The sequence below is a fragment of the Apium graveolens genome, chromosome 8 (genome assembly GCF_009905375.1).
Source record: "Apium graveolens cultivar Ventura chromosome 8, ASM990537v1, whole genome shotgun sequence".
Taxonomy (NCBI): domain Eukaryota; kingdom Viridiplantae; phylum Streptophyta; class Magnoliopsida; order Apiales; family Apiaceae; genus Apium; species Apium graveolens.
In genome coordinates this window covers 4,038,733-4,054,987 of record NC_133654.1, presented here as the reverse complement: position 1 = coordinate 4,054,987, position 16,255 = coordinate 4,038,733, and the positions used below count along the sequence as shown (strand labels likewise).

The following is a 16,255-nucleotide window of genomic DNA, read 5'->3' as shown; positions in this document are numbered from 1 at the left end:
TATAATAACAATTAATATTTGTTATAATAATATGCAATTTAATATTTATGATAGAATTTTAAAATATAATATGTTATTTTTTAGATGGCAATTAGGAGTTACATTTTCTTTTGTCAAATTACGACTTACATGTATTTTAAAAAAAATAAAAGGAAAATAGGTTTCGAGAATTTTAACATGTCTTGAATAGACTTAGATTTATTGCGGAGTGTGGAAGATTTGAATATTTGATGTTGTCCAATAGGAGAAAAAAAGGAAGACCGTGATAAACTTGGGATAACGATCAAATTTTACGTGTTTTAAAATTTCTCCCTTATAAAAGGTGCACAAGACGTCAAATTAGAGTGGTTGATAGTTCAGATGAATCTTGTATTTTAAGATATTAGTATTCTATTTCGAATCCATTTTGTTTGATTTTAGGTACACAACACACGAATTGTTACGTATAATTGGAATTAGTGTCGTAAAAGATATTAATTAATTTTTAAAACACCTTGAACGATAAGTTAATCAAAATTAATAGAATATATCATAAATGTATCACTAAATTTTTTTTCATCTTAAAACAGAAATTGTAATTCTTTTAAAACAAAAACCAAATTGTAATAATAATCTTATATATAACTATATTAAAAAAAAAGAAGGGAGGCTAGGGTTTCATTCTTCAAGGAAATTAGAGGAGAGGGAGAGTCTTAGCTAGGGTTTCAAATCCTAATTCTCTTCATAACCGGAGATCTTGTAAGTAATCAACTACATTCATCTTGTAATTTTTGTTATTTGATTATACATTGCAATTGTTATTGAATGTGTGTGATTGTACGTGATAGTTCTGTTTGCATATATATTACGAGCTATCTGTTTGTGTATGAGAAATTCTAGTAAGAGAGTGTTTTAATTATGGCTTGTTGAAATTACTGGGACTTGCATGATGGTTTTACCGTATATACTTGATTATACACTTCTGTATGTGTGTGTGAGTCAGAGAGAGAGGGGGGAGAGAGAGGGCGGTGTGTGTGAGTCAGAGAGAGAGAGCGGGGGAGAGAGACTGCTTCGATTAACATTCAACAAAAATAAAAGTTTCAATAAAAGTAGCAGTAGCATAGTATCCTGTTGAATCTAATTGAGATATCAATAATAGTAGCATATTATCCTGTTGAATCTCTTGTGTGTGATTTAGGCAGGTATGGCTTTTCGCCAAAGACTAACAGACATTCTACGCAAGCTGAGGCCTGCAACACCAGCAACGAGGCCTGTCACAGAGCGTGTCTCGTCATCTTTATTCCGCCCTGCCATCTCTTCAGGATTCTCCGCCATCCGGTTCTCTGCCATCGCCAACATTGGGCAGGATGTTGATAACGAACAACACTACAATGCTGAAGATATTTGTGAGTATATAAAAACCAAAGCAATCAATGAAAACACACACATATATATGGTTCTGATCTAACTCAAAAATTCTTTTTTTAGATTATGAATTGGTGCTCAGTTGTCAGTACAAGTATATAAATGGCAAACACTACTTGGAATCTGTGCCCCTACATGGATTATGGAAAAATAAGCTGAAATGCAAGTTCAGCAGAAATATAAAAACGTGGAACAAAATCCCAGTCAACAATCCCAATTTCAAGGATAGAACGAAAGATGCTAATGAGGTACACTTGTTGATAATTTTACTGCGTTCTTATATAGACTTGTAAAATTGGAGGAAGTTGGGGAAATTGGAAAAGGAGGGAGATGACTAAAATTCTATTACAGTTCTGTAAGCCTTTGACATATATATATATATAGAAGCAGAGTTATGAAAAAAAATGTATACATTTTGATGATTCATGCAATTTATAATGCTGATTTAACTTAACATTCAATGTATACATTGATGATCTGTTTCATTGTTTTTTAGTTGCTTAAAGCATTCAAGAAAGATCATCCCAATGCTTACTCAAAAATGATCAAGTTTTGGAGAACTACAAATCACACTTCAAATCTGGACACACTATATGTCAGGGAAAACATAAAGCATGGAGATGTATCTTATTCATACTGGCTGAAAGCAATGGAGATGGCTGATGAGTTCTTTGATGATGAGGGGAAAAGTGTTTTTTCTAAGATGATGGAGGAGGAAGAATTCATAGAGGGCACGTTCAGCCGCGAAGATTTTGAAAACAAGATCAGCAAAAGGTTTGGAAAAAAGGTCTTGACGACCTTTGTGAAAAAAGCTGAAGGTAAACACTATCCAAATGAATTCCATGTCTTCTACGACAAAAGCTACACCAAGATCGACTACCCGCCTCATAAAGCTGATGTGGAGAAGAGGTTTACTCTAGATGGGCCCCAACCTCAAGATGGATAATGATGATGCAGATGCAGAGCTATTTAATGCTCATTAGAAACTACTAAACCAGGATGCTAAACAGTTACATTTTGTGTGATAAAACAATTTGTTACATATTAAGGACATGGAAATTTCTTCGAGTTTGAATTATGCGCATGATATATAATTCAAAAACATAGCATTTGTTAAATATGGAGGTTCAAAAACATAACACTCAAATACTTAACTAGACAACCATATGCTCAACTAGATATTAAATAAGGTAATGCTAACTATTAGGCAAAGTACACATAATAGAGTTAACACAAAATTTTATTAAGTTCACCAGAAGAGGAAAACAAACAAACAGCAGATTCACTAAAATCCAACTTAAGTGTAACACTTGCATGAAATTCTGCATTAGATTAAAACAATTTCAGCTCTGCTACAACACTATAACAGACATACCTGTTGCAGAAGTATCATTGGAAGATCTGCCAAATCAGTCATATCTGTTTATAGAGCATATTCTTTCAGAGGTGCCTTTAGACAGGCCAACAACTCCTTCCCCTTCCACCTTGATGCAATCATCATTCACCAATACTTTAGTTCGGAACTGTGTCTTGACTTTCCTTTCAGATCCCCGGGTTTGACCACTTGCATGAATAATAGACCGAGGCAGATCCCCTGAGAGTGTCCACGAGAATGTCCGAGAATTCCAAGTTGGATGAGATATCAAATGAACATACGGAACCCTGGAGACCTTCAGGTATCAAATAAAAATATTCAACTCGTCACTCAGTTATACATATTATTCATAATTCTATTTTATTCTCCGCAAATTTCAAAGCTATGTAGAAAGACATTATATTGATACCTATCTAAATAGACATCCATTAAAGAAACTGGTAACAGACCGTCGTGTTTTAAGTATTTTATTCGAAAAAATCCTGTGAGCCAGGGACATGCAGAAATGACCAAGCAGATTTGAACGATCAGGCGGATTATAATGCATTTTACCACCAGAAGTCGTTCTCTTCTTTGCTTGTACAAACACTTGCTCGTGAAACGTCTGTTGAAGGAAAATTTTGCAACTGACTCTATTGGGAAGGACATTCTTCTTTGTAAGATTTTTCTTGTTTTTTGGATTAGAATCATTAAAGAATTCAGAAGTTACAAGCGCACTTTCTGAATTCTGATTGTCAGCACTATCTACCATGTGATGATCTTGCTTGGGCGGCATAAGTGAAATGAACACAGAGGCTCCTTGAGTGAGGTTCAATTCTAAATAATTTTCTCGTATTCCAGTTACATTTACACGTTGGATGCCTCACGGTTCACCAGATCAAACACCTGAAGAGAGTTAATAAAAGCGATAAATAAGAGTATATAGCATTCTGCAGGGGATACAAAGGCATGTACTCTTACTTGTTCATCAAAGATGGCCCTGTGAACCTCACGGAGGACAGCATGTTTATTCTTGACACAATCATCATCGCTCTCAGGTTCTTTCTTAAACTCCCCAGAAGGGTCTGAATCTGACCCTAAAATTTTCATTCTACTTGCTCCAGTTGCAGTAGTATCAGAATTTTCGCATAGAAATCGAAAATGAAGAGAAGGGCCTGCTTTTGGTGGTAAATTAAGAGCCAGCATTCCAGCTGCATCATGCTCGGCCCAGACTGTGGATATGGTAGAGGGGCGAAACGAAGCTGTTGGATATGCTTGAACCAGAAAGTTACAAGAAAATGACAAGGAAGAATAGCAGCAAGAGCGTAACTCACTCCCGTGTTTATCTAGATTGAAGACAGACTACACTACACTTTCGTAACCGTAATCTGAAAGCATAGACAACTCGTGCAAAGATCCATGCTCGATGGTCTATGGACTTTAAGTTCTGCCCTTACAATTTAAGGTGGTAATACTTGTCTAGGAGCTTCTCAGTGTACTCTCCATAGGTAAGGGATCCCAAAGATGGGATCAACTGTAAAATTAGAACCAACCAATTTATTTAATTTAAAAATGTAGATATAGAAATGATATATAACTTGTTCCAGTAAGAATATGATCATTGTATTAAAAACAAGTAAAGAGAACAAAAATTCACATCTAATCAAAAACCACATCACAAAGGTCTGACTCAGAAAACTAGCTCTTTTTCAAAACAGAACAATGTCACTGCAAAACTATCGTAGTTACTCTATTTCAAAATAGATAATCGTGTAACTTTTGACAGCATATTCTACTCAATTATAAATTTCAAAAACGATGTGATATGTTTATATTTCTGCAAATATATATATGTTTAAGGTACGTAGCTGTTCAAGATTCAAGACCCCGCTGATTTTTGAAAAATATTTCAAAAGATATCCATCAGAAAAAAACAGCAAGTTCTTTGGTATTTTTGTAAGGCAAGTTCTTATTGTCCCTTTTTCTTCGATCTGCACTGTTCCTTTTCCGTATATAAGGCATTTGTACAATACAAAAAACATACCTCTTGATGAATATGTACTTTTTTCTGGGAAGCTAAGCTTCTCGTCCCTGAATTAGATGAGCAGGAAAATGAAACACATCAAAATCTAATGTCTACATAGCTCAATGTATAAAATCACCTAAATAAAGTAATATCACTCAAAATTTTCTTTTTTTGCTGGTCTCAGCATTCAGCCAATCCATCTTGAAAACCTAAGTTCAATTTAACAAGTTATTATACTCTCTCACCCACGGCTTGTGTTTGTGTTACCTATGCTTTTTTGTCCAATATTTTCCTTTGTTGAAATATGCACAGACTCTGTTCCCTATAATAGAAAATGTTTTAGTTCTCTTCCTCTAGATTTAGGAGCGCATTTTAGATATGGCCATAAGCATGAGAGAATGAAACAAGGAAATCAATGTTGATGCAGGAGTTACTTCAAAGGAAAAGTCTCCAGGAGTGGGAGCTATTTGTTAAAAAGGAACTTGGTGATGCATTTTAGGCAAAGAGCACCTTCACCAAGTCCAAGTCTTTCCCTCTTTTTAACTGAGGATTATGCAATTAAAGAAGGGCTCTAGCAGCTCAGACGCTCCTCATTTTTACTCCCTCTGTCTAATCAAACACAATTTCACGACATCTTAATATCATATTCCTACTAGTCACTTTTAACAGGTAACCTGAGGTGATCAATTATGACCCATGCATGTTATCGGTATTTGGGAGGATATATAAACCTAGAAAATCAGGGAGATGGGCTTAGGAGAAGCCCAATTTTTAGGTTAGAGATGACATGTCAGGAGTAGTCAAGCCCAGAATTTGTGAAGAGAAATTTTATCAAGGACTAAGGTGTCTCCAAATTGACAGCTGGAGGGGATAAAAATTAGTTTGCAAGTGTGACGGAAAGCTATTCTACTGCACAATGGGGTTATCTCATTTGCGAAACCAGGCACCTAATCAGTAATACTCTTTTCCGGTGTGATATATCTAACATAAATTCTCACACGCACACTTACATGAGAAACACCAGAAGAGGCAAGTGCATCTCTACGCAGTTCTATTTTTTAAATCAAATTACCAGTCAGGCTGCATAAACAGAGCAAAAGTTGCACGTTCAAGATCAGTAGCATCTGCCCCCGTTGGTGCCTGAAAGTGAATACTAAATGATTACCTCTGACCTAATCATACAGTAACAAGTGCCCATAAGGAGGACAGAGTTTATATCCAAATTATTTGACAAACAAAAGTAAAAAACAGGTGAAACAGGTCAATCAATAATAATTTAATCACCTCTAAGAAAAGAGATGTAAAATTACATATAACAATATCTGCATTCTAGTTCAGGAATGTCTAGCTTCCACCAAATGCATTATCATACTTGTTACTAGCCTTGTGTCATATTAAGTGCTAAGCATCTTAAGTAATATCACAATTAAATATCCGCAAGGCATATTACAACAGAGGTAGAATAAGCAAATATGCATAGTTGCATATACGTATTTTGAAGATCAGAATATATAGTTAGAATATACTATAAGATCCTGGTAAGACCTCCTGAAACCTTAAGGTTTTCGACAAACTGGTAACTTAACATACATGTTATGAAACAAGATGCAAACTAACAGCTTGAGAAATGGAATCTCCCCCCCCCCCAAAAAAAAAATACAGAAAATGAATTACAATTGAAAGGAAAACTTATCTTTCCCATCAAATTAGGCAATACCTAGATTTTACTATATCTCATTTTAGCTTTTCTGAAAAGTACTCGCACTTGAACCATTACTGACATAAACAATCTCCAGGAAGGTTTCTTATAATTATTTGACATGTCGAATCAAGTTATTGTATGATTAATATAAAAGTATATCAAATGTTGTCACAGTGGGCCGTATATTTTTTACCAATTGGATCTGTGGATTATGAAAGTCGGTAATATTGAGAGAACGAGTAAACAAACAGCTCTAGATATCAATAATCTCATGTACAAAGTTCAGTTCAGGAAACCTTATGCAAAAGCAAGGAAAGAATCTGAGTACTGTCATTTGATCGCAGGTGAGAGTATTATTGTGCACCAGAACTATGTTAAAATAAATTGGTTACCTCAACCTTTTCAGGCTTTCCAATAATTATATTGCATCCTTAGGTTACATTGCTATACAAATGAGTTCTTAATTCTTCATCCGTGCATTATAATACATATTAGGTGTGTGTGTGCGTGCGTGTTTAATGAAACTTGGAACGCTGCAGGTGTTAGATATTCCTAATGTAAAACATAAGAATTCAAAATTTAGATTAAATTATCGATACAATAGAAGGCTTAAGAGAGGGCCCAGATATCCATCTCGGTAATTTTTACTCTTAGTGCGTCAAATAACCATATTTGTTATCTGTTACCTATTTTCATGCCCTTTATGAAGAAAAAATAATACCTACTTTATCTAGTTATCTAAACACAAGCAAATGATCAAGGATACAATACAGAGAAAACTCTAACCTCTTTCCTTTGTTAGTTTCAAATACGGAAATGGAATAAAATGAAAAAGTAAAAGTAAAAGCCAAGGTTTCAATAGCCACCTCAAAGAAATTCATATACAACACAAGGAATATGTCATGCATTATGTAATGCATTATGTAATGCAAATGTTTTAAAGATTTAGGATGTCCGAGAACTATTGCTCCCTAACCTGTGAGTGAACCATTATAAGTATGGCATCCACACCAAGACGACATGGAATCACTTTCTTGAATAGAGTTGCTGCAAAAAAAAAAATTAAAGGATTGTGGATTTTAATATGTACTTATATCCAACAACCAATAATATATATGCTCTCAATTTAGCATGGCATAGCATCATAGCTGCAATTGACTCGGTAATTATTTGTGCAAAGACATCATGCTAACTAAATATAGCTCAGCTTATTAAAACGCAATCAAATTTTTGATATAACAATAATTAAAGGAAGAATTCTGATAACACAAATGTAAAGTCAGCTGTGATAAGTGTTTATCTATGACAAACATAGTACCTCCGTTCAGCAGGGAAACAATAAAGCAGGCGACCTTTACGGCAACGAGAGCGATTAAGTGTTTGTTCAAGCCCTTCGCCCATATGCAACATTATTCCTTTAGATACAATTCATGAGTACATATGATTAATAAGATCTCTCAAACACGGCAAATCGATTATATAAATGTCAACCTTCTTTCTTCCAGAAGAGGTAGCACCGAGATAAAATCAGGAGCCAAAGAACAGCATAAAGTTTAAAATTTTAAGCCAAACAGAGCACATATGATTAATAAGATCTCTCAAACACGGCAAATCGATTATATAAATGTCAACCTTCTTTCTGCCAGAAGAGGTAGCACCAAGATAACATTAGGAGCCAAAGAACAGCATAAAGTTTAAAATTTTAAGCCAAACAGAGCACTGCTTATAAAATTAAATCATCTTAAAAGAAGAAGCGATCTAAGTTTCTAAAGAGATAAACATGGTGCAGTTGCATCTTTCTAGCTACAATCGTGACTCAAGCAATCTAGTTAAGGTAGAGTGCAACACCAGAACTGCTGACTTCATCCAGATAAATTAAGATATAATATTAGTAGATACTGAATATACTAAATGTTGGATAACCACTAAAAACTCCAATTCCTACTCTAACTATCTTGTATTTATGTCCAAATCCTAGTTGCACGTAAATTGTTTAAAAGACTTGCAACTATAACTAGCAAAGAAAATCTGATGAATTCTTTTCCAAAATTTTACTGTGTGTTGTTTAAAAAGAATACAGTATACATTTGCAAGTCCGTGAAGGAGAATATTCTAGAATATCACATATAATAATGAAAAATGATAGGAGATTCATTTTTCAGTTTTTTTTAACTGTGAATTTTATTAAAATTTTCAAACAATATTATTGAGATTATTAGCCAACTGACATTTAAATTTTCCTTGTCCTCAGCGCTTCCCCTCTTAGCCATAGAGCCTTTTAAATGTGAGTATACATATGGAGTCATGTATTAATTTTAACTTCAAAGGAGTTTCTAGCTGTTGGACAAGATGGCAAAAGTCCAATGTAAACTCCAACATTTATTATTATTAAAGTGAATAGATTGGTATATCAAATCTATTATAATCCAGAAAAAACTCTTACTGAACTCACGGTCATGTACAAGTCCTTAGAGAAAAAATATAATCACATTTGAGACTTTAGCTTAGCGGCATCAATCATTTGTATACAATATCTCTAAAGCAATATAGTAAGACAAAAATTTACAATAATCATGTTACTTAACCGACAAAAAAAATTATCGCAGTGATAGGCTACAGGAAATTTATATTAAACCTTTTCAAATTATTATAATTCACACAAGTCGCCATGAACCAACAACAAAAAATAAAGTATAAGATATAGATACAAAAAGAATCAAAGACACCAGGAGTTCAATTAGTGTTTACCATATCTACTGCAGTGATAAGCTACCATCAAGCCAACATCCAGAATCAGCTTCCCAAAAGCTTTAAATGCTACTCAGCAAAGTTACAATGTTAATAACAAAGGAAAGGAAAAGAAAGACACTGCAAGAATCAAATTGGTACTTTAATATAAAAAGCCATCTACACATGAATAGCTTACGCCTCACAGGGACTCAAGGCACTTCAACCTCGAAGTTATGCATATCTTACTTAAGGGATCTCAAGCAAATCATATGAAGTCTAATAAATGGCTTAGGCGCCTATGAACTAATACCTAGACATGTGTATAGTTATTGGAGTCCATGTAAGATACAGCACCTCGCCAACACAGTATATTACTAAAGAAAAAAAAAAAAAAGGAGCAAAGATATAAATGTCCAATGAAGACAAAAAAATGATTAATACCTAGACCTCAAAATAGTCTTTTTGTGAGGTCTGTACATGTCAAACGGTTTTCTCTGTTTTGTAGCATATGAGTTCTTAGAAAGAATTGATATCATGGAAGTAGATTCCTTTTAGTTCAACAAATACCCAATTACAATGAGTCATTGTTATACAAAATGGAGTAAAATATGTAATGAATTTATCGGTCAAGGAACATTATCAAATTAGACATTTTATCTGATGGAAGTATGAAAAAATTGATTTTACCAACTCCAGTAAAATAACCGAAGTTGCGCAAAAGCTTAAATGTAAGCACAAGGCCATAAAAGTTCATGACTAGTAAACAAACATGTACTTACATACCAAATGCTAAATTTTTTTAGAGAAGCAGTTCGTTTTCTACTATAGTAAGGTACACAAAAGTTTCAATTTTTAAGCAGTCAGGAAAATAGAATTTTTAATCAATGAACTAAGAAAGGTTCAAATTTCACAAGGCAAAACACGTTTCAGTTTTCACATAGGGGTAGTGAAAAAAAAGATTCAATTTTTTAATCAAGGAAGCCAATGATTCAATTTCAACAACATCAAGGCATACCAAATGCTAAATTTACAAAGAGAGGCAGTCAGATAGATATGATTTTAAATCAATGGAAGTTCGAAAGATTTAAACTCGCATCAAGGCACAAAACAGTTCATTTTCTACTACAATAAGGCACACAAAAGTTTCATTTTTTTCATAAGGAGCGACGAAAAAGATTCAAGGGACACAAACAGTTCATTTCTACTACAATTAGGCACAGAAAAGTTTCAATTTTGAAGCAGTCAGAAAAAATAGAATTTTCGATCAATGAACTAAGAAAGGTTCAAATTTCACAAGGCATAAACACGTTTCAGTTTTCACATAGGGTAGTGAAAAAGATTCATTTTTTCCATCATAGAAAACAAAAGATTCAATTTCAACATCAAGGCATACCAAATGCTAAAATTATAAATAGAGGCAGTCAGAAAGATACGATTTTAAATCAACAACGTAAGAGAGATTTAAACTCACATAAGGCACATAAAAGATTTGATTTTTCCATTGAGGAACACAAAAAATTCAATTTCTACCAACTCGAGTCATGCAAAAGTTTCAATTTTTACAAAGAGGCCCATTTTTAATTCAATGAAGTAAGAAAGATCTAAACTCACATCAAGGCACGTAAAAGTTTCAATTATTTCATAAGAAGCGATGAAAAAGATTCAAGGGACGAACACAGTTCATTTTCCACTACAATAAGGGACACAAAAGTTTCGCTTATTTAACATGGCATACAAATTTTGGTTTGGTTGATTTGAGCATGATTTAAGGGTTTCATAAAGATATCCTACAACCTATAGAAAACTTATTACAAACACAAAGCTCGGCAAGGATGCAATCAGGGAAATCTAAGGTTAGGGTAAGGGGTTCCATGTTTAAATCAAGGCACTAAAAGTTACAAATTCTACATCCAAGAACACAAAAGTTTCGAATTTTACATAAGGAGCGGTGAAACGGATTCAGGGGACACAAACACTTTATTTTTACTACAATAAGATAGGAAAAGTTTCAATTTCTAAGCGGTCAGAAAAATACAATTTTGAATCAATGAAATAAGAAAGATTAAAATTTCACAAAGAGGGATAAACACGTATCAATTTCCACATAGGGGCAGTAAAAAGATTACACTTTTACATCAAGGAAAACAAAAGATTTAATTTCAACATCATCATGGCATACCTAACATCAAAGTTATAAAAAGAGGCAGTCTGAAAGATACGATTTTAATCAATGCAGTAAGAAAGATTCAAAAACTGGCATCACAACACATTAAAAGTTCCGATTTTTTTACATAAGGAGCGGTGGAAAAGATTCAAGGTGCATAAACAGTTCATTTTCAACTACAATAAGGCACACAAAAAGTTCTGATTTTAAACTGTCAGAAAAAATCAGTTTAAAATGAATGAACAAAGAAAGGTTCAAATTCACACAAGACATAATCACATAAACATCTTTCAGTTTCACATAGGGGCAGTAAAAAGATTCAATTTTTACATCAAGGAAAACAAAAGAATCAATTTCCACATCCTGATAAATTTATAAAGAGAAGCAGTCGGAAACATATGACTTTAAATCAACAAAGTAAGAAAGATTCAAACTCACTTCAAAGCACATAAAAGTTTCAATTTTAACATAAGGAGCGATGAAAAAGATTCAAGGAACACAAACATCAAAGTTATACAATTTTTAATCAATGAAATAAGAAGGTTCAAATTTCACAACAAGGCATAAACACGTTTCAATTTTCACATAGGGGTAGTGATAAAAATTCAATTTTTCCATCAAGGAAGCCAATGATTCAATTCCAATAACATCAAGGCATACCAAATGCTAAATTTACAAAGAGATGCAGTCCGATAGATATGATTTTAAATCAATGAAAGTTAGAAAGATTTAAACTCGCATCAAGGCACATAAAAGTTTCGATTTTACCCATTGAGGAGCACAAAAAATTCGATTTCTACCAACTCAATTTATATAAAAGTTTCAATTTTTACAAAGAGGCCGTCTGAAAGATGCAATATTAAATCAATGAAACTACAAAAGTTTTGATTTTTACAAAGGGGCAGTAGCAATTATTCAATCTTGACATTGAGGGACATGCTGCTTTCGATTTACACATAGGGGCAATGAAAAACATTGATTTTTTAACACAAGATAACAAAGAAAGGAGACATCTTTAGCAAAAAAAACCTCAAAATTGGATATATATTCGACAGAGGAAGTATGAAAGCTTAATAATCCAAGATATTAATACACAAACTGGTTTCAATTGAGGGAGGGGACAGACAGAGAGAGAGGGAGAGAGAGAGAGAGAGAGAGAGAGAGAGAGAAAGAGAGGGGGAGATAGAGAGAGAGAGGGGGAGATAGAGAGAGAGGGAGAAGGAGGAGGATAAAGGGAAAAGGAGGGAGAGAGAGACAGTGAGATAGACGGGGAGAGAGAAAGGGCGAGAGAGAGGGAGAAGGAGAGAGAGTCAGAGGGAGAGAGAAAGGGAGAAGGAGAGAGGGAGAGAGAAGGAGAGAGGGAGAGAGATAGATAGATAGAGAGGGAGAAGGAGAGAGAGAGAGAGGGAGGGAGAAAGGGAGAGAGAGAGAGAGAGGGGGGGGAGAAAGGGAGAGAGAGTGAGGGAGAGAGAAAGGGAGAAGGAGAGAGAGGGGGAGAGAGAGAGAGAGAGAGAGGTCAGAGAGAGAGAGAGAGGTCAGGGAGAGAGAGAAAGGTCAGAGAGAGAGAGAGAGAGAAAGGTCAGAGAGAGATCAGAGAGAGAGAGCGAGAGAGACTAAATCAGACGTCCATGAGTGTAGATCTATCGAGGGGATAATCAAATACATCAAGAAACATGGGTATGAGTAATTGAAGCACAATTAAACATATATATCTTACCAAGAATATTAAGGTTTGACGACGGTGAACAGCAAGCAAAGCAATGGATGAATATATTTCAGGAGATTAAGGTTTGATGTTGCAGGAGATTAAGAAGAGGTATTTGGGGATCGAAAGACTGTAAATTGTTCTTTCTCTCTCTCTCTTTCTTTTTAAAGACTGTAAATGTATCAATATATGTGTATAATGTTTCAGTGGTTGGATTTGGTTGTACTACTTTCTTTATTATCATTATCATGTTTAGGTAACTCCGCCAGCTTTACGGTCTCTCTGACCCCACCTTTTTTTTTCTCAAAACTGTTTCTTTTTACAGTGATGCTAAATGCCTAAATTGGATATTAAAATAAATTTTTAAATGATGTGATATGGTATAGCCTATTTTAGTAGGTGCTTTTCATCATTACCAAATCTTTTAATTACATTCTCACCAATGAGGAAGTATATGGATATTCTAGCATTTTTCTTTTTTTCTAAATCAATACGGATACTTTCATAATAAAATGATTAACCAATTAAAATCTTAAAAACAGTTTCCTAAAGTTAATGATTATTTTTAAGTATTATTTCATTCAAAAGAAAAATCATTCTATTTTTATAATCCAGCTAACCTAGAGTTTTAGACTTATTAAATTAATATCTTTTCTATACATGTTCAAACTCTCCTTCATACGATCATAATCACATTTAATTGTCAATTAAGTCTTCTCTAAAAATTCATTATTCCACTTACCCCTAACTCTACCCCCAATATCCAATTACTTGATATTTATCATTACTCCCGTGTCAAAACGATAATTTTGAATTTTTGATTTGTGTCATGGTTTGTAAAAATATCGAATAAGAACTTAGGACCGCAGTCACCGGATTGTAGTTACAGTTTTCAGAAAATTTAGGGTTGTTATCACCGGGTTGTAGTGGTCGTGGCATGAGTTATTGATTTTGAATTATTGTTGTTTATGTGGTATGTGTATTGTGTGTATCGAATAAAAATAAGAATTAGAAAGTGTATCGAACGCGTTTGTTTCGTATATTGTATCGTATAGATTACCGTATTTTGTTATATCTGTCAATGTTATTTGGCCTACTAGTTGGATCGATTGGTTTCTTGTTGGGCTGTATAGCTCATTACTTACAATTTCAGGTTTCGTCTAAGAGTTCGAGTTGAATATCATTGGAGTTCGAGGACCTAAGTTTTGGAGTAGATTGACTTTTGGACTTCCGCTTCCGTTAGTTGCACTTTTGTAATAGCCATATTTGTAATAGATTTTTGATCAATAAATTATATTTTGTATTAGTTTTGATTTAGATTTAATAGTCCAGAAGAGCGGGCCGTTACAGTTGGTATAAGAGCCGACTCTCAAAATCAAGTTGCCGGAGGTGGGGACACAAAGCCTGGTGGTATTATCCCACAACGGCAAGAAGTCCGGGAGTGGGGACACGAAACCAGCTGGTATTATCCCACAATGGCTAGAGAGGTACGATCTTGGACCTATGGGATGTCTGTTTTGGCCCTGACGAGTACGTCAGGAGATTAAGTGGGGGAGTTTGTAACACCCCAGTCCCACATCGAGGATATTTGGGACTTCTTTTTAGTTTATATGGCAAAGTACTACTACTATGTGCATCAACAAATCATGATCTTTTGGGGGCCTGTGGTGGGCTTGTCGTAACCCAAGTTGGCTGCACTCGGGACAGTATGTTTCGCTTATTTCGGACTCGTGATTGGGACTTGACCCGATTTTCGAAAAAGACTCGGTATTTGACCTGGGTTGTCAGATATGGTATCAGAGCAGGCTGTCATTCGGAATGTATTAGGTATGAGACTAGTACATTCCCAATGATTCGATCTTGTGGGCCATAGTTTAAGTTTGACCCCTTGGAGATTAGAGGGAATATATGTATAGGATTGTTGTGAATTTGGGGACCAAATTTTTTTTAAGGAGGGTAGTATGTAATATCCAGTAATTTTTAGAATTCGATTAATAATAGAATAAAAGTATTAAAATTAGACAAGGACTATGATTTAAAATTTAAATTATACTAATGGGCCTGAAATTTGGATCAGATTCTAATATGGATAACTTGTAGTTTAAGATATAGAGTTTTATATCGTTATAAATACACCCCATTCTTCTTCCTTATTTTTTTATTCATAAAATCTTAGGGTTTTTCTCAGCATAAATCAACAATCTTGTAAAATTCGTAGAAAATTCGTCGTAAGTCGGAATTAAGTGATTCTAGACTTTTCGGAAAGGTCTTTTCGAGCTCTACAACTTTCGTGTTTCGTGTTTTCCGATAAAACATCGTTTAGATGATAAAAAAGAGAAAATTCAGATCTGGTCGTATTGTATGTGCCAACTGCCATTTAGCTAATAAGCCCGTGGATATTGAAGTTCCACAAACGGTACTTCCAGATACTGTATTTGAAAATTAATTCATCAAGTTGATGATATCACCGAGAACCGCTTCACCGGGAACATATGGCAAGAGCAGTCTTTGGCGGTCGGGGGGAACAACCTTGGAATTGGGAATTCTTGAATAATACGATAAAATAAGCAACCCGGATATTCAAGGGTTTAGCATATTGATATTAACCATCCAACCGCTATTCCATGCCAAGATTGAATTTTACATGATTTTATGAAATTCTCATTACATTAACCTTGATATCCTTGTCCTCTTATTTTATTGTAAGACTATAGATAAAGGTAAAGGTAAAGCGCCTTATTATTTAACAAGACGTGAAAAATGCTTTTCCGAAGAGTGATAAGATGCAAGAAGTTATGTAAGATCCTATCCGAACTATAATACACATTCAAATTTAAATGAAATTAGGTTTTTTATTTTATACTAGATAAGGATGTTTTAAGTGGACAAGATTATATATTTGAGACAAACAATTTCTTTTTAGTATTGTATTTGAGAGGAGAACTATCCAAATTAATTTGCAGGGAGTTGCTCAAATGAGATCCCATATTAATGTGAGAACTGAGATCTAATCTCAGCCACTCATATTTTATTCCTAAATTAAATTACAACCATATAATCTATATTTTAAATTTTATTCTTTATATTTCAGCCCACCAGCACAACTCCTCCCTCAATACTTCTGGTCGCTTCCATCACTGACCACCGGTCACTACCGTCACCGGAATACC

At 34.4% G+C, this 16,255-nt stretch overlaps 1 protein-coding gene across 5 annotated transcripts; it reads right to left on the bottom strand.

The window, feature by feature from the left end:
• Positions 1–1,037: 1,037 nt before the first annotated feature.
• LOC141677079 (uncharacterized) lies at positions 1,038–13,287 on the bottom strand. 5 transcript variants are annotated; one of them, XR_012557322.1, is made up of 11 exons: positions 13,098–13,282; positions 9,235–9,303; positions 7,978–8,125; positions 7,805–7,901; positions 7,463–7,533; positions 5,857–5,924; positions 4,803–4,849; positions 3,740–4,292; positions 3,189–3,664; positions 2,780–3,074; positions 1,038–1,373 (listed from the first exon to the last, which is right to left on the bottom strand). XR_012557322.1 is itself a non-coding variant. In XM_074482815.1 (10 exons), the coding sequence occupies exons 4-7, from the start codon at positions 7,475–7,477 to the stop codon at positions 4,249–4,251; spliced, it is 354 nt and encodes a 117-aa protein (XP_074338916.1). In that variant the 5' UTR covers positions 7,478–7,533; positions 7,805–7,901; positions 9,235–9,303; positions 13,098–13,287; the 3' UTR covers positions 1,038–1,373; positions 2,780–3,074; positions 3,189–3,664; positions 3,740–4,248. The 5 variants fall into 5 exon arrangements, 2 of the variants coding, with proteins under 2 accessions (XP_074338916.1, XP_074338917.1); XM_074482815.1 differs by lacking the exon at positions 7,978–8,125 and having other exon boundaries at positions 4,623–4,849; positions 13,098–13,287; XM_074482816.1 differs by lacking the exon at positions 7,978–8,125 and having other exon boundaries at positions 1,038–1,365.
• Between the last annotated feature and the right edge of the window lie 2,968 nt (positions 13,288–16,255).

Bases quoted from the DNA above. Each gene is read 5' to 3' on its own strand.
- LOC141677079 (XM_074482815.1), bottom strand. The intron at 4,850-5,856 runs GTAATTTGATTT...CATCTAATTCAG, and splicing joins CTGTTTATGCAGCCTGACTG to GGACGAGAAGCTTAGCTTCC. The intron at 4,293-4,622 runs GTACCTTAAACA...CTAATTTTACAG, and splicing joins CTTGAATCTTGAACAGCTAC to TTGATCCCATCTTTGGGATC.